The sequence below is a fragment of the Aspergillus mulundensis genome (assembly GCF_003369625.1).
Source record: "Aspergillus mulundensis strain DSM 5745 chromosome Unknown scaffold_0, whole genome shotgun sequence".
NCBI classification, from domain to species: Eukaryota; Fungi; Ascomycota; class Eurotiomycetes; order Eurotiales; family Aspergillaceae; genus Aspergillus; species Aspergillus mulundensis.
The window spans coordinates 2549120-2566385 of NW_020797888.1; the positions used below are offsets into that span (position 1 = coordinate 2549120).

The 17266-nt window shown below is 50.6% G+C and overlaps 5 protein-coding genes across 5 annotated transcripts; 1 reads left to right on the forward strand and 4 right to left on the reverse strand.

Moving 5' to 3' along the window:
- Window positions 1-259: 259 nt before the first annotated feature.
- On the reverse strand, window positions 260-1900 carry DSM5745_00616 (elongation factor 1-alpha; the record flags this gene model as incomplete). The annotated part of the gene is made up of 5 exons (XM_026742632.1): window positions 260-370; window positions 426-1453; window positions 1503-1700; window positions 1760-1830; window positions 1896-1900. The coding sequence occupies 5 exons, from the start codon at window positions 1898-1900 to the stop codon at window positions 260-262; spliced, it is 1413 nt and encodes a 470-aa protein (XP_026608477.1).
- A 2411-nt stretch (window positions 1901-4311) lies between these two features.
- DSM5745_00617 (ankyrin repeat-containing protein ANK1) lies at window positions 4312-4954 on the forward strand (the record flags this gene model as incomplete). Its single annotated transcript, XM_026742633.1, has 3 exons — window positions 4312-4323; window positions 4376-4553; window positions 4629-4954. The coding sequence occupies 3 exons, from the start codon at window positions 4312-4314 to the stop codon at window positions 4952-4954; spliced, it is 516 nt and encodes a 171-aa protein (XP_026608478.1).
- Window positions 4955-5362: 408 nt separating this feature from the next.
- DSM5745_00618 (MAGE domain-containing protein) lies at window positions 5363-6503 on the reverse strand (the record flags this gene model as incomplete). Its single annotated transcript, XM_026742634.1, has 3 exons — window positions 5363-5982; window positions 6054-6426; window positions 6477-6503. The coding sequence occupies 3 exons, from the start codon at window positions 6501-6503 to the stop codon at window positions 5363-5365; spliced, it is 1020 nt and encodes a 339-aa protein (XP_026608479.1).
- Window positions 6504-7003: 500 nt separating this feature from the next.
- DSM5745_00619 (putative pathogenesis associated protein Cap20) lies at window positions 7004-7610 on the reverse strand (the record flags this gene model as incomplete). Its single annotated transcript, XM_026742635.1, has 2 exons — window positions 7004-7492; window positions 7560-7610. The coding sequence occupies 2 exons, from the start codon at window positions 7608-7610 to the stop codon at window positions 7004-7006; spliced, it is 540 nt and encodes a 179-aa protein (XP_026608480.1).
- An 8088-nt stretch (window positions 7611-15698) lies between these two features.
- Window positions 15699-16885, reverse strand: DSM5745_00620 (putative L-serine dehydratase; the record flags this gene model as incomplete). Its single annotated transcript, XM_026742636.1, has 3 exons — window positions 15699-16650; window positions 16704-16757; window positions 16809-16885. 3 exons carry the CDS (start codon window positions 16883-16885, stop codon window positions 15699-15701), a joined length of 1083 nt encoding a protein of 360 aa, XP_026608481.1.
- Between the last annotated feature and the right edge of the window lie 381 nt (window positions 16886-17266).

A 17266-nucleotide genomic window follows, 5' to 3' on the forward strand; every position in this document is an offset into this window, starting at 1 on the left:
GCTTCGTCTCTGAATAGCTTCATATATTGGCACCTGGGCTGGACAGTGGCACAGGACGGAAAGAGAGGGATGGGTGTCCCGAGAAGGATACTCCTACGAATGTTACAGCTTTTAATTTGAGACATCAATTCTTTAGATTATCTCTCGAACGTCTAGTTCCATGAATTCGTAAGTTTTTTCTCATCTCGAAACAATTCCAATCGTTTTTAAACGCTCAGAATTCTACTTCTTTCCTGCCTTCTATAGTTGTGAAAACTTGTTAGCCAATGGTCATAAAATTGTCAACAATTGTCAAGGATGTACGAACCTGGGCGGCCTTGGTGACCTTGCCAGAAGTTGCGGTGCTCTTGTCGACGCCTTTAACAACTCCCTGGAAGATAGTTAGATAACGGATGGCTATTAGAAAGACGTCAAAGGAAACTTACGACAGCGACAGTCTGTCTCATATCACGGACGGCGAAACGACCGAGAGGAGGGTAGTCGGTGAAAGACTCGACACACATGGGCTTGGAGGGAATCATCTTGACGATAGCAGCGTCACCAGACTTGATGAACTTGGGGTTGGACTCGACAGACTTTCCGGTACGGCGGTCGATCTTCTCCTGGAGCTCGGCGAACTTGCAGGCAATGTGGGCGGTGTGGCAGTCGAGGACGGGGGCGTAACCAGCACCGACCTGACCGGGGTGGTTGAGGACGATGACCTGGGCGGTGAAAGAGGCAGCACCGGCAGGGGGGTCGTTCTTGGAGTCACCAGCGACGTTACCACGGCGGATTTCCTTGACGGAAACGTTCTTCACGTTGAAACCAACGTTGTCACCGGGAACACCCTCCTTGAGCTGCTGGTGGTGCATCTCAACGGACTTGACTTCAGTGGTGACGTTGGCGGGGGCGAAGGTGACGACCATACCGGGGGAGATGATACCGGTCTCGACACGGCCGACGGGAACAGTTCCGATACCAGAGATCTTGTAGACATCCTGGAGGGGAAGACGGAGGGGCTTGTTGGAAGGACGGACGGGAGCCTCAATGGCGTCGATGGCCTCGAGGAGGGTCTTACCAGTGGCCTTACCAGCCTTGGTCTCCTTCTCCCAACCCTTGTACCAGGGGCAGTTGGGGGAGGGCTCAAGCATGTTGTCACCGTTGAAACCGGAGATGGGGACGAAGGCAACGGCCTTGGGGTTGTAGCCGACCTTCTTGATGAAACCGGAAGTCTCCTTGACGATTTCGTTGTAACGGGCCTCGGACCACTGGCAAGTGTCCATCTTGTTGAGGGCAACAATGAGCTGACGGACACCAAGGGTGAAAGCGAGCAGAGCGTGCTCACGGGTCTGGCCATCCTTGGAGATACCAGCCTCGAATTCACCAGTACCGGAAGCAATGATGAGGATAGCGCAGTCAGCCTGGGAGGTACCAGTGATCATGTTCTTGATGAAGTCACGGTGACCAGGGGCGTCTGGAATGACGTTAGAAGTATCCTGTAACACAAGAACAAGGAGCCTTACCAATGACGGTGACCTCATACTTAGGGGTCTGGAACTTCCAGAGGGCGATATCGATGGTGATACCACGCTCACGCTCGGACTTGAGCTTGTCGAGAACCCAAGCGTACTTGAAGGAACCCTTACCGAGCTCGGCGGCCTCCTTCTCGAACTTCTCGATGGTACGCTGGTCAATACCACCGCACTTGTAGATCAAGTGACCTGTTGTGTTGTGTAAGCGTTTTGCTATGGACGGTCGGGCGAGGACGAGGGCCGCTTACCAGTAGTGGTGGACTTGCCGGAATCGACGTGGCCGATAACGACGATGTTGATGTGAGTCTTGTCCTCCTTACTGATGGAACGAGCGCGATCAGTCAAGGTGTTCAGCAGAAGACGAGAGCAGACGCAGCGACTTACCCCATGGTGAAGGTTGTGATGTGTAATTTGTGAGATAGAAAAAGGGAGAATGCTCAGATACTACGGCTAGTAATGCGTAGAGGTGCTGAGCAGAGAAGTTAGCAAGAGGAGGATGAAAGAAGGATGGAGGAGAGAAGCGAGGGAGGGGAAGATATACGTACTGAAGCGGACAAGGAGAGGAAGAGAAAAAATTTGTGGGAGGGGGAGGGGAAATCCTTTTATGGAGGGGCAAGCGAGAGACGTCGACTAAGCGGGCGGGCTCAAACCCTTGGCTGGCCGTCTTTGTTATTGGGCATGGAGGGGTAATCTGCCCCACTGCCGATGCAAATTCTTCTCGCTCCTTTGGGCGCTTTGCGACAACCAAGCTCGGGACGACAGCCCAGCGACACTCTGTCCTTGGTTCTGCTCCACCCCTTTCTCAAATTCATGGTCTAAACAGCAGAATTTTTTTGTTTAGCTCGTCTTGACTTGCTATCGTCTCTACGGTGGATTCTCGGACTGAAATGCTGGGCATCAACGCAGTGGCGGCATGGCGGCTTTCTCACTCTGTAGAGCACAACCCCGCGGCTGTACCAAGTTGCCGCCCTCTAATTTGTCCGTGACGGTTGACCAGACTACGATGGAGCGACCGAGTGGCGTTGTTTGATCCACAGCGTCGAGGAGATCAACATACGTAGCAAGATAGACCGCAAGAATGATGTTCGCTTGGGGAAGGTTTGATATCAACGTGCAAAATTTTCTTTTTTCTTTTCTTGCCCCCTCATCTGTAGCCTGGGAGGCAAGTGGGATGTGAGTCAAGCTGCCCCTCACTAAACGCCTCCTTTGCTTTTTCCCGAACTTGACCCGTTCGGGCGCATGATCATCACAACCCTTAGACTTGACTCGGCCTGGAGGTATTCAAAGTCTAAACTGCGAACCACGTTGCCTGGTATCCTCTACCAGCTTACAATGCGATGGCGATTCCGCCGTCTTTGTTATCGAGGTATCTCTGCGACCTAAGAGTACACTGTATATGCCCAAAGTAATTGGTATCAGACAGCTACTGAGGGGTATCTTTGCACGTGCGCTCTAAGCAAATCGCTAGTATATTACTCCTTAAACACCAAATATCAACGATTCCATCCCATGTTCGCCTCGCTTGAATATCGCAAGATATAGCCCAATTACAGGCCGATAAACTGTCCAAACGGCGTTCGGTGCAACGCGCATATCAGTTCTCTCTCCATCGAGCACCACATGAAGTACACTACCAACCCCGTTAGTACACGACGCAACATGCAAAGTACCCGTCGAAGCAGGCACCCACCTTCAAGAATGTAGTCATCGGTTCGTCTGCACTTCGAATCTGCAGTTGGAAGAAGTACGCACGGTCGCCATTGCAGCCCTCAGCGGGGCATTGTGCTGCAAAGTAGAACGTCGGGTCAGCATCCATTCATAACCATGCTTCCCAGGGGTTAAATGTTGTCTTAACTTACTAGCCATGCTATCTGCATTCTCAAATTCAGCCTTGCCTCCGAATACAGCCTCCACCTCTTTCTGCTTCATTGGGGTCTTCTCAAACCAGGACTGCTCGAGAGCGTACTGGTACGGACAGGTACGGCATTCGAATCGATTGATGCCGAGCGGATACTTTGGTGTGGGATCGGATCGCGAGATGGTCAGCGCATTGCTACAGTTGGGGCAGACTAGAGATCATCATTGTCAGTAACCAGGTAGCTTATCGGGATGGAAGTGAATGCGCACAAGTCAGAGGCATCTTGAAGTCTCAGAACGAAAAGCTGCTTGATTAATGATTGTCGTATGGACTTGGTCGCCAGGCAGTTGTCAGGCGCGTATTTATCGGACTCTCAATATGATTGCTCTTACTATCCCGCATGTCGCAAAGCGATATGAAGCCTTATCAGTCGGCGGGGAGAAATTTGTCTACACCGCCTTGTCCAGCATTCCGCTAGGTGCCTTGAGGCCGCGGTCTTATTTTAGATCTGCCGGCCAATTCAAGCTTGCCGATTGGACTCGGACCCTGGACGGGGCGGAAGATTTAATTTTCCGTAAGGCCGTTCCGCGGCGGGAGCGCAGAACGGCGGCATGCTAGCGGGGCAACCAAACAAAAGGAGGCCTACTCTAGATCTCCCCAACACCTGCACTGTCTCAATCAGTCAACGATTCTCTTGTACGTCTAACCTTGCTGTGCGGCTGCCGAACTGCTCCTTGAGTTAGGCTAACGCTCATCCGCCTCCTTCACTTGCCTGTTGCTTGTTCTACCTAGCTGACTGTCCTGAAAACATTAACAGCTCACCCGGACCTCGGCGGCTATTTCTCTTCCAACAACTACATCCTCTCGTTTTCGAATTAAACGCCGGCTCCATTTTCTTCTTATCGAACCCCTATCTTCCCAGTCCATAAACAACTGAACAACATGTCAGACGAGGTACCCGCCGAGCCCCTATCCGGAAAACAACAACCATCTAAATTATGACCAGGGCGCTTCTCCCCGCGAGCTCATCGTCGAGGCCTGCCGGCGCGACCAGCCTCACCTCATAGAACAAGTTCTTGACTCATTTGAAGGGAAATCAAACGAGGAGGTTGCTGAGATTTTCAACAATGTCACGGACGCAATGGGCAACCACGCTCTTCATATATGCGCGCAATACGGAAGCTGTGTGTCTCCTCCTTCGCCTGTTTCGCTCTTCAAGAAGGTAGACTGGTTGTACTAACGAGAGTACGCTATGCTAGACGACACAATGGACGCCCTCTTCGACATCCAATTCTTTGAATGTGACCCCCTCACTCGTCTCGACAACGACACACCTCTGCACGTCGCTGTCCGCTACGCAATGGAGAAGGACGCTGAGTTAGGCACGGAGATGATCAAGATGATGTGCGAGGCCGGGTGTGATCCGCGAGTAAGGAATAAGCACAACCAGAAGCCGGCGGACCTGGTTTACAATAACCAGGAGATCAAGACAACGCTACAGCAGGCGGAGTACGTCCTTGCTGAGGGACTGAGAAATGATGATCTTGCTGATGGGGATGAGGGGAGTGCTAGTGATAGCGATTAGATGAGCGTGAAGGCTACCCTGTACTTGTGACTTTTGGTGTGTTTTGCTGCCATAGATATGCATAAACCTATGACTTACGATTCGTGCTGCTTTTTGTATTCTGGTCTTACATGGTTTGCGGTGTTGGCGGCTTTACGTTGTTATAAACTGCTTATCCGATGGATATATTTTGGGTTGGGCATATAATATTCAGCGATCATCTCTAGTGACCACGAGGTATATATATTTCTAGTCTGTCCATGACTTATCGATAAAGATCTCTATCAGATGTCAATATTAAAAGAAAATCGAAATGCACTTTTATACTCTTCCAGAGCAGCTTATCCGATTCAGTCGGAAAACCAAATGGGAATCTCACAGGTAGGTATCAATAACGCAAACTAACAGTACAATCATACACACTTCATATCAGTCGTCACTGTCTTCGCTAGAATCAGCTTCACGCCGCCGCCGTTGCGTCGGCCTGCTTCCTCCCGCGTTCTCAGCATCCCCGTCCTGCGCACCCTCTGCTGCCCCTCCATTCGACTTCTTAACTCCAAGACTCCTCGCCAGGCGAAATTCAAATTCCTCGATCTTCTCTCTCTCCGCAGGGGTGATATCGTCATCCTCAACCATAGCCTGTCGACCATAAACCTCCCTCACAAGCCCAGCCACACCTCGCGTGCCGACCTCGACCTTCCCCCGCGGCCCGACCATGTAGTCGATGACCTCGTCGCCCCCGTCCATCTCCCGGCTTTTGATCAAGTAGCCTTCCTTACAGAGCCGCTGTAGTAAACGATCTGTTCGGTCGACGGGCGTATAGCTGTCGGCGTTCATACGGCTGAGGTACCGTTCCAGTTTCTGCTCCGGAAGCGTGCCCCCGTTTAGCAGGATCACAGCGATAATGAAGGTGTACAGGCCAGTGTAAGAGCTCTCAGCCGGTCCGCGTGTTGGGCGTAGAATGTCCTGTTTCCGGTACTTGGATGGCAGTGTGCTTGTAAGGATCCACGACTTATTCGTCGACGAGGGTCGTTCTACTTTCTGCGCAGCTATTGAAAATGAATTAGTATCATGTCCTTATCATGCCCAATTAGGCTGTATTAGAAAATGAAGTACCCACCCCTCCGCTGCTGAATCGTGACCTTCTCCTTCTGCGGCAACTCAGCCAGCTGCATCCCGAACGTCTCCGCCAGAACCTTTTGCGCGCCCTCAAAAACAACCTTAAACTGGCGAGAACCCTCCCCAAGAACTTTGTTAGTGACGTCCACTCTCCGAATCGGCTGCCGCGAGTATTCGCTCGAAAGCGCTAGTCGCACCAGCTTCTTGACCATCACGTCTGTGCTGCTGGGCGCGCGGATATTCGAATCCTCGCCGCTGTCATCATCTTCGCTCTCGGAGGGGGATGCGCGGACGCGGCGCTGGCGCTGGCGAGTTGTTTGAGTTGCGGGTTCTGGCGAGGCAGACTCTTCATCGCTGGATTGTGGTTCGTGGGCCTGGTCGTAAGGTTAGATGTGCTGGATATGAGCGCAAGGAGGCAACCTACCGCTGGTCGCTTACGAACAAGGGGCATTTTGAGTGTGAATTATACTGGGTAGTCTTCTTAGCGGCTGACTGGAACGACGCAGTATCTGGGCGTGGATGTGGAGTTGTGGAACGCGTGTTTGACGCGACGATAAGAGGTGGGTCGATATCTAAATGGAATCACATGCTCTGATGTGACTATCACATGTTAGCCCTACAGAGGATTAAATCATTGACATCCTGATGCTTGTAGTTTTTGATGGTGAGAAAACCAAGGGCCAAAAACTTGAATGGGTGAATCACTACTAATAGGCATGGAGGGGAGGCGCCATTCAATGGCTTCAGACCACGTGCAAACAAAGAAAGTGTAAAATGAACTGAGCTGTAATGTATATCCAACCGCACCTTGCATCAAAAAGAGAATGAGAGGAGACTATGAATGGTACCAGGACATTTCACAAAGAACGCTAGAACTTCGAGTCTAAAACAAAAAACAAGCCACCCCCAACCCAATTATAGAAGCAACATAAACAAGACAAATGATATCTTTTATTCCTGCGTTTGCTCGTTCACCATGTCTTTGACCTGGGCCTTCTTCTTCTGCAGCAGGGAGCTGATAAAACCCAGCGACTCCTGGGAAAGAACAAGGCTGGTAGTGATAATGGCCTTGCCGCTTGCGATGATTCCATCACCCCCACACTTCTTATACTCGTCCCCGTAGGTACTGAACACATGGCTCTTCGCATCGCCAACAACTCGCAGTGGGAAATACGCGGTGTCATAGATTGTGTTCTTGAGCGTTTTGGTATCCTCTTTGATGATAGGGAAGGTCGCATCGACCTTCTGCAATCCCTTGTCACCCAGAGAGTCTGCGCGAGTGACATATGGCGCAACGTATCCGTAGGGCTTTGAAAGGTAAGCCAGGTAGGGTTTGGCAATAACGTAGCCATGGTCGGCAAACTCCAATGACTTGGCGCCGTATTTGTTGCCCTTGTAGTAGACGATCGAGTCTGAGACGACGGGGTAGGAGGTCAAGTGCTACGCAGCAGCGTGTAAGCGTTTGTTAAGCAGCATGCCAATGAGTCTTGGTGACGACGAAGCTTACCTCCAAGAACTGGGACTGAGCCCGCTCGCCGTTAACTGCGTTTTCACCCATTGTGCCGTTCTCAAAATGAGGCATGGGTTTCTTATCAAGGTCAGTAGCTGTTTGGGTATAGAGTTGTAGAAGGTATGTTCCCGAGGAAGAGGGGTCAAGCTCGGGACTGAGCTCCTTAAGGGAACGGTATGATAAGGGATAGAAGGAGGGAAGGAAAGATGCTACCTAAGAGTGAGTCTGGGGGTGGTGGGAGGACGGATCCGGAGGAAGGTAGGCGAGGAATGAACCACAGGTGAGGACAGGTCGAGGAAAGTCAAAAAAGAGGGTTTCCAGACGATAAATAGCTAATAGCTGCCATTGACAGCAATGATTGATACCTTACGAGATCAGGACGCGCATCGTATCATGGTATGCTGGGAGCTGGTGTTGGCGCTGTTGACAGCATGTGATTGCGGGTCGCCAGTTCTTTTGCAGCCTGCAAGCACGTTTTCTGTCACCCCTCCACCACCACTGTCATTATTATCATCACCTTATCGGGGCTAACCAGACAGGGATCTTGCTCATAGTCCATGCGTTTCATTTATCCCCCGGGCGGCTGCCATGCATCTAAACTGACCAGGGGGCAAACATCGCGGCATCGTTGGATGAAATAATGGCGATGGCGAGGGGACTGAGCACTGAGTCTTGCCGTCCCGTTGTCATTATCATATGGATGTCCCTGTCTACCGACTTAGGTTGGCGACGTTATCGGGGGTGGCGAAGGGAAACAAAGAACAGCTCCGGGATGATGCTATGACAGTCAGAGCCATCAGCACCCTGTGCTGTGATTGAGTTTGGATCTTGCCGAGTTCTCTGGACAGTCGATAGCACCTCCGAGCGAATCCCTGATAGCTTCGCGGCTAAACTAGGTAGCTCTTTCAAGTCTAGACTTAGAGCACCGGAATGTCCCAAGCCGGCATGTGATTGCGGGTCTGCCCAGGCCTTCCGAATCTTGGTTGCATCTCCATCATCCATCACCTCATCCAGTCCAACGAAACCGTCGTCACCCCGAGACTCTCGGAATGTCCGATATGGTCTTTCCTGACGGGAAGAATGCACAAAAATCATCCCCGGTTGTGTTTCACCATCGGGACATCTCGTTGAGCACCTGCTCTTCCGGGACTAATGTCATTCTCGTTATCGCCTGCAGCCGGCAGCCAAGACCGCGACAAGCAACCCTCCAGGCCCCGAGCCTCCGACAACCCGAGTGGCATTCTAGGGACAGCGCCGTTGGGCTCTTTTAGATTTTCGAATCTTCGTTAATATGTGTTCCTCAGAGTTGATCTCCCGCGCACTGGTCGGGTTCTCTTTCCAGTTTCAGCCTGCATTTCAAAACGCCACCACTGCAGGCTTCCAGACTACTTCTGAAAGTTCTGATCCTCTAGACATAATCTTCCAGTTGGCCCAAGCGTTACTCACAGCCAACGGTTGGCGCCGTTACGACCATCTCGATGTACTACTCGACCCCGACGATCGGAATTACCGCTGTCCTTGACCTAAGAAGGCACTCGTCTGACGGTCTATGACTCGCAGCGTACTTCTGTCATTTGGGATTTGACGTTGTCGTACTACCCACCTGTGCATAATGCATATGCCGCTTAGAAATTCAACGGCGCAGATCACGCATATCCATATCTGATGTGCTAGGTAACCAATTATACCTGCACAAGTGCAAGCATATACTACCGCATGTGAACGTTTGAAGATACTTGTGATCTATGTACTAATTATCAAATCTAGGCCCGTTATCATGACTTCACAGACATGGAGGCACGGGGAGGCGATCTCCGAGCGGGGATTGACGTCTAAATGAAAAGTACGAGGCCTGAGCATACACAGGGGTAAGATTTTGACGTGCTCACATGTGGGACTACCTAAAAATAGGAAATTACTTGGTTCTTTGTTTGAAGTTAGGGCTGGCTACGGCCGCTCCCCGCGAATCCTGCTAAGAGTAGGCATTAATCGCTATGTTCTACTTCAGACGAATAAACTAGATCAGTGACCGTCCCGGTAACATCCTCTGCGCCCTCATAGCCCCTCCGTCATCTCGACATCACCGGCTTTCCTTTGAACTGATATGCTTCCCGCGACATTTGTCCACCTACTCCACCCTGACGCTTCTCATGAGCAGCTAACTTTTCTATTTCTCCAAGTATTTGTTGTCCGAGGTACTACTATTACATATGGCCCTCCAAATGAATAAGAGCCTGATTTAGACCGCGGCTCACCGACAGAGATCTGTACCTGACAGCGACACTTGGATCCCAAAGAAGTACCAAGATTCCCGCAGACCTGGGCTCGTAGCGAGTACTTCCCGAGCGCCTCTGATATAACTGGAAAAGAAGGCAGAATAGTATACTGCCTGCTTAGTTTGAGCAATTCTTGACCAGGTCATGACTTGCTCACGCAAGAAGATATCTCGATTGGGGAGGATGAAAGACTGCATGCCGTACGCCCAGGCTCGTTAAACCAACTCCCAAATCAGCGAGCTTGCACGATTCGTACGTCACACACATACCTTGAAGACTGTGCTTTCCAGTGCGCGGGCTGGTTCGGCATCTGGATCCCGAGGATGGACGCTGGCCCGGACGCTTGGAGTAGCCGGCCGAACCTATGAAAGCCTTTCCAGGTTGGGCGTTAGAACTTAGACTATGCTGGAGATCATGTCTCCACTCGCGGGATCACAAAGATCTACGGCACGGTCGATCATGGTCTCGAATTCGCCATCGGTTGCAGCCATTCTTAATACTCGAGGACAGTAAATACAATCCAGCTAAGTAGACTTGAAGTGCGAGCTATAGAGTGGTGCAGATGTCTTCCAGAAGCGGCTTCGCTGGAGAAAGAGTATTCTAACGTATGGTCTTGCATGGTCATGAAATAGAGAAGAGGTATACGTACTCGCGTTCCTAGTCAGTGGCCAACCAATATAAAATTCAGGATTGTCCTCGTAATGGTTGGTCATGGCGGGCATACTACCCCGGCCGCCATATCGGAGCTCGCCCAACCCAGTGCCCGATCTCTTTAACGGCTTGCTGCCAGCGATTGATGTCATTGAAAGAGGTAGAATGATTCGATGGAATCTTCAAATTACAGCGATTTATAGCTCAGAACTCTCAAACTAGGGCTCAAGGAATCTATAGCTGAGGAGATATCGGTTTCACTGAAAGCTTCTGGCCATGGCCTAAGTAGTACTCCGTCAGGAGCCCGGGATGGATCATGAACCTGGACCACACAGCATATCTCTTTCCATCTTCAGACGACTCACGAGACGCCTCGATGACATGGCGGAATGAATAAGGAAAAGCTACTATCATCAGGCAGAGTCTTGCCTGGGACCAGAAAATCACCCGAGAAACTAGATACTGAGAGCCAGGGAAGATAGCCCTAAGTTGTGCCCTTGGGACCGCTGACCTTGAGTAGCCTATCCAGTTTCCGCGATAGTAGGGGACGTGAGACTAATGAGGAAATATGAATATAAAGAACATTTTCCTGCTTAAGTGGCGTCGTTTCATGACCGTTCATCTATGTAGGCCCTGGCCGAGCATCATGCTTACCCCTCGGCCGGTAATTGCAACTTCCGTTAACAAGATGAGCTAGGGTGATTCGGTGGAAGGAGCTTGGTGCCAACTTAAGTTTCTCACAGACTCTCTAGGGCCTGGGCGAGCGGCTTGTCGCAAATCCCGATAACCCTAATGCTCCGTGACCAATGTCCGTCCTGAGTCACTAAAATTGGGCCATGGCCAAAGCCAGTCACAACTTTGTACTTGAAGATATTCCTAATATGACGACATTAAAATGCTCCTACTTATGCTGCTTATGCATTACTCCACAGGTCACGGCATGCTTTAGAGCTTTGGGGTTCGTTGATGTTGATAGCAGTTGGCGCCGTGGGGTTCTTCCTCATTTGACGGTCGTTTCTTCTCGTTCTGCATCTACCCCAGCAAGTTTCCATCACCATCAGTTGAGTCCTCGACGTCAATTATCGTCATACCTACGAAGTACGGCCTTGGTGGTAACGCCATCCTTAAGAGTCAAATGGCCTGTGATGGCCACGTCCGGAATCGCGACTGGATGGTCACGGTTTAGACGAAAGTTTGACCGGCATGAGAAGACATGAAACATCGGGGATAATGGGAGCGAGTCGGCGGCCACTACAAGTGCTGACGCTGTAAGCATTCTTGGAACAGGATTGGATGGCCGAGGACAGTCGACCTTATCCTGTTCGACGCTTCTGGATGGCCTGAGCGTCCCGGCCGGCAAACAAGCCCTGGTCGTAGTCCATGAGACCCAGTTAGTGGTAAACATTACGTCTATGCGAGATCTGCTATAGGTCACAAAGGCTAGGTACTCTCTAGCAAGCCTCTAGTCAGCCATGTGCGCGTTTGAGAAGGCCGCAGCTGTGGAGCTCGTCCCTGACCGGCCATGGCCACGAAGAGTATTGATCATGACCTTTAGGTATTCGCAATCTCCATTCCAGATGTTACCGTAATGGCTCTTCTGAAGAGATAGCCGGCTCACAGGCCGGAGCATTGCAGAAGACATGTTTGATAGTCGAAGTGCTTGCCGCCACATAGCCCTAACTTATCCTCTTCGGAAGGCGGCGAGCAACTACCAGACCAAATGCCGACCATAGTTCATTTGAGGTAGATGACCACCATGCATAGTTTATTGTGAGAGGAACAGTCAGCCTGCGCTCTCAAGTAATGTAGGTATGGACTGCCTGCCGCTCTTTCAATTCGAGCCATATTGCTTGAATCATGTAACCCATACCTGCTCACTGAACGGCGTGTATATCCTATAGCCGATGTGTTTATCGTCACACCCAACAGTCTCGCTCAGAAGCGCTGGCGTGGTGAATGCCCTCGACACTTTGGGCCCTGGCCCGACTGTCCAGCCTTCTAGCATTTGTCATGTCCGCTACTTTAGGGGTCATCCATTAACCAGAAGAACGGAAATATAACCCTGACACTGGCCGACAAGAACTTCTATAAGCATTAGGGTTGAATCAGTTCACCCCGTTTTCAACCAGGCCATGATCAGCAATTCGGACATGGTCGTTGGAAGTAAATACCTGGATAGACATCGCAGGATGCCGATGGATCAATCAAGTTTGTGTCCACCAGATTGGGCAAGCAATAAAGGCTCTGATTCCTTTCCAAACAAGAATCCATTATGGGAGAACATTAATACATGGCTAGGTTAGGACTTTATGAATCGACATATTTAAATGAGTCAACGAAGAGGAATTGCTCAAGATATACTCACTTGGTCTGACATGCTGCGATGCAATCTGGCTAATCATGCCATAGCTCGTCTCTCCAAGTCTTCAGCAGTTGCCAGCGCCTTTCTAGGAAAAGAAATGGCAGGCTGTAGATTCTGGTAGAACTAGGAATGATGCCGCATGCTGTGATGACCGGATAGTCTTTGAACAACAATAGTCTCCTTGGGCGCTTATCTGTTGAGAAAGAATATGCTCAGGCCATGGACAGCTTTAGAATTGTTGAGGCTGGGGGGAATGAGTTATTTGAGTGAGTTGATCATAACACAACCCACCTGAGCTCTTTCTAACCCAGCTGTTTCTGCCTTCACCTCCTGACACCCCTCCAGCTTGTTCTCCCCTCCCAGCATCCCCTCTCCCTTTTCTTTTCATCCTTCTTTCATCTCCAGCTACTAGGTCCTTCCAACAATCGACGCCGACTACTCGTCACTCCGCTAAGCTCGCCCTCTTGAGCTCAGTGGAGTGACGAGCCCGAGTATTTTCATGCCTTTTCACTCTGTTTCCAAACCCACTGTCAGTGTGCTAATGCTCCGACAAAACAAGACCTTGGACTCAAAGTGCCTCGGGACCATCTGATCTACCAGCAAGAGAAGGAATCAGCACATGGGATCTGCTGAATGGCACAAATTCACTCCCAGTCGCTGTGTTTCAAGAGTTCCTTCGAGATGCTGAGCCCACCCAGTTCAAGGTATGTACTCAGAGCCGGTAACCACATCACCACGCTCCATGTGCTGATCCGGCAGCCATAGGTTGGTACAAGTACGCGGGAGTTTCAGTATTATCCGCTGTTTCTCGTCACATATCTCCCTCCGATTCCTGGTTCTATCTTATGACGACTGATTCTCTGCCATGAATCAACACCGCTTGACTTGTTCGCGGGTTTTCTTTCCAACACCGAACTCCTTCAAAAAAAAAGTCAGGCAGACTTGCTCGCCCTTCTTGTCTGCATCAACTCATCCTCCACCCATACGCCGACCATTGTGGTTATTCACTCCGCTACTTGCGCGAAAGATATCTGAAGAAACCACTCCCTATGCCATTGACTATCAATGTTTAGACAGTCCGCTACTTGCGCGAAAAAGATGCTGTTTAAGCATAGTACTCCTTGGTTCCTATATGTATTAACCTACTGCCCATACGCCAACCATTGTGGTTATTCATTCCGCTACTTGCGCGACAGACCCTTGAAATACCACTACCCATCCATGCCATTGACTTTTGATGTTTGATCGGTCCGCTACTTGCGCGAAAAAGATGCTGTTCAATCATCGTAGTCCTTGGCCTTCTATAGCGTTCTTCCGCCACTTGCGCGATTTGTTTTTTGAATGCTATTTCCCAACCACCCGCCCATATGTCAACCATTGTGGCCATTCATTCCGCTACGGCGCGACTTCTCTTCAATGCCACTATTCGAATCGTCTTCATAGCCTTTGACCTTCTTCGGCACTCTTCCGCTGCGGCGCGACTTGTCTCGAATGCCCTCGCCCGTTCGGATGAGGAGTGCTCAACAAACCACCTTTCCAGCAGGTAAAAGCTTATTCCTACGTACACTCTGAATAATCTGACCCAGAAGCCCTCAACAGATATGCGTTTATCCTTTCTCTTCACCACCGCTTGACTTTTCGCTGTTTCCCAGCAATTCCCCTAACCATGAAGCCACGCCTCATGATGATCCCTCGTCCGGACGGGCGAGGAGTGCTCAACAAACCACTTTCTAGTAGGTAAAAACTCATGTGTTTAAGTACACTCTGGATGATCTGACGCGATAGCCTTCAGCAGATACTCGCCTGTCCTGTTTCTTGAATTTCGCTTGACTTGCTCGCTGTTTCCCCGCAAGTCCATAAGATGAAACGCCGGTCCCACAGATTTGCTCGCGTCTGTGTCGATGCCAACTGATTCTTGACCATGAATCAAGCGTACGCTTCATGCAGACTTGCTTTCGGGTCTTGTCTGTCTCAACCAGCTCTACAGCCCATGAGTCGACTATCATGGTTAACTATTCCGCCACGGCGAGGTAACAACAAAGTAACACTTCACTCTGCGTCATTTCGGCCATGGCCTTCGATGTTAGACTGGCCCGCCACTGCGAGTTTATAGTCACTTGAGCATCTGAGCCCTAGTCCTTCAATGGCCGTTTTCCCTACTGTTGCAAGGGAACGCCGCTAGCAATTCTACCATGCACAACGTCTACTTCTCCAATATTCAAGTCACCACGCTTCTGGATCCTCTCAAACATGTATGTCTTTTGTTTGGCTGCCCTTCTATTCCACACGCTGGCATGACCGCGACATTCCCTGTCCAAACCGGTGTGCCTGTCCCTCAAAATCCCATCTTCCGGTTTTGACCTCCTCCAATCACATCCGGTTTCCTAAAAACGGCACGACCATGGTATTTCCCACGCTACGCAGTTCGCTATGCAGCTACTCTAATATCAATTCCGTGGATTGCCCTATACACCATTCCATCATATTACTCCTCCGTCTACTCGTCCTATCTCTTGTTGAGCTTCTTCAACTGGTCGGAGGTCCCCCTAAGCTCGCTCAGCTGTATCCATCCCACCTACTCATCCTGGCTACTTTGTCAATTTTCGGGCATTTATTCCATGATTATCAACGTCGGAGCCGATGACTTACTTGAGACTTGAGGAGGCCGCTTGGGAAGAGCTGTTGATTTACAATAAGGAGTCATTCAACATCAAGATGGTCTATGGCAAGAATACGAACCGGACCGCCAGCATCGTGGACATGTCTAGGTACTGGGACATGTTCGAAAGCAAAAAGGATATCAATTATTCTGGATGCTGCAGCGCAGACAGCAAGCCCCAAAGCATTTCAACTAGCCCAACTATCCTGAAGTCTCTTCCTATAGTCTGCCACCATCTCCGCAGTGATGTTGCTCCCTCCGCAAACAACGATGACAACACGACTATCAGGCGTCAATTCAGGTACGTACTCTCTCAATTTCCCCGATGCGCCAACCTCGACGCTGATCCCGCAAGCCAATTCGACCTGCAGCCTGAGCTCGTCCGCCAGCCGGATCACGCCATTTGCAGCTTCTGCATCAGAGCCAACAACGCTGACGACTTCCAGTCCAGCAGGGGGAGACTGCGCATACTTCAGGGTCTGCGGCGCGACTTGAAGTGCTCCTAATGATGTAGCAAGGGAGGTGATGGCCGGGAGAGACTGCAGGGTGCCGCTTCGAAGTGATAAAGCCAGGGAATCAGCCCCCTTGGTTTCGACGGCCAGAACGCGGACTTTGCTTTGGCTGTCAGGAATGTCGCTCTTCTGAGACTCTAGATATCGAGCCAGGCCCTCAACCACGCCATTGAAAAGCCCACCGCCACCAACGCTGCAGACCACAGCGTCTGCAGGGAACGTGCCCTTGCCATCCCCCCTAGGCGGCATCTGTTTTGCAATCTCATCAATCATAGTACTGGCACCGGTCCAAATTTCTGAATGATCAAACGGTGGGACATAGAGGTTTCGCTTTGTCGCGGCAGCACCTTCATCCTGGTTTTCAATAAACGTCTGCCGAAGATACGTATCAGCATGGAACCAACTGTCCCCGTGCTGAATCACATCAGTGGCACCAGCATCCCGCAGCTTCGTGATCATCATGGGCTTGGTTGAGTGCGGGACGACAACAGTGCAACCGCAGCCAAGATCCCGCGCTGCGACGACGGCTGCAAGACCGGCATTCCCACCGGAAGAACTGAAGAAATGGAGTTCCTTGTCTTTGTTGGCTGGGTTGATGAGGGCGTTGCGGATGAGGTTTCCGATTCCTCTGGGGATTGTGAGCTAAGGAATGGCGGATGGGAGCTTGGTGAGATGGTATACCTAGTCTTGAAAGAACCGGATGGTTGAAGCAGATCTAGTTTGAGGAATACTCTGCTGCATTCATGTTTAGTGAGGATGCCGGCTGCCAGTGGAGTTGAAGCTTACCATCCTGCCGTCTTTGATAAGGAAGCAGACTCGATTAGAGGTGTTTCGATCCAGGGCTTTTTCTCTACAGCCGGCATTTTGATTTATCGGTCTTGAGGGAGGAGGAATAATGTGCCCGACAGGATCTTTCGTGGGAATTTCAGCTGGTTATGTACCAGTTGGAGAAATGGGTTTTGCACAAAGTTTGAGTGGAGAGCGCGCGCCGTATGGCGCCCTGCGACATGTAACTCCATGCTACCGAATGGCTTAGAAGATAATAGATCAATCTGTCGGGCTCACATCTCTATCATTCCGTAAACTACGGCCGAGGTAGATTGAATCAATCACGACAATGGTCATGAGTAAATGCTAAGAGTTAAGAGGCCAATGCATGCTTCCTGGAGTCAAAGTCACGTGAAACCCCAGATCTGTGGCGTCATCCCGATCAGACCATCCCGTATTCTTCGAGCTCGACCAAA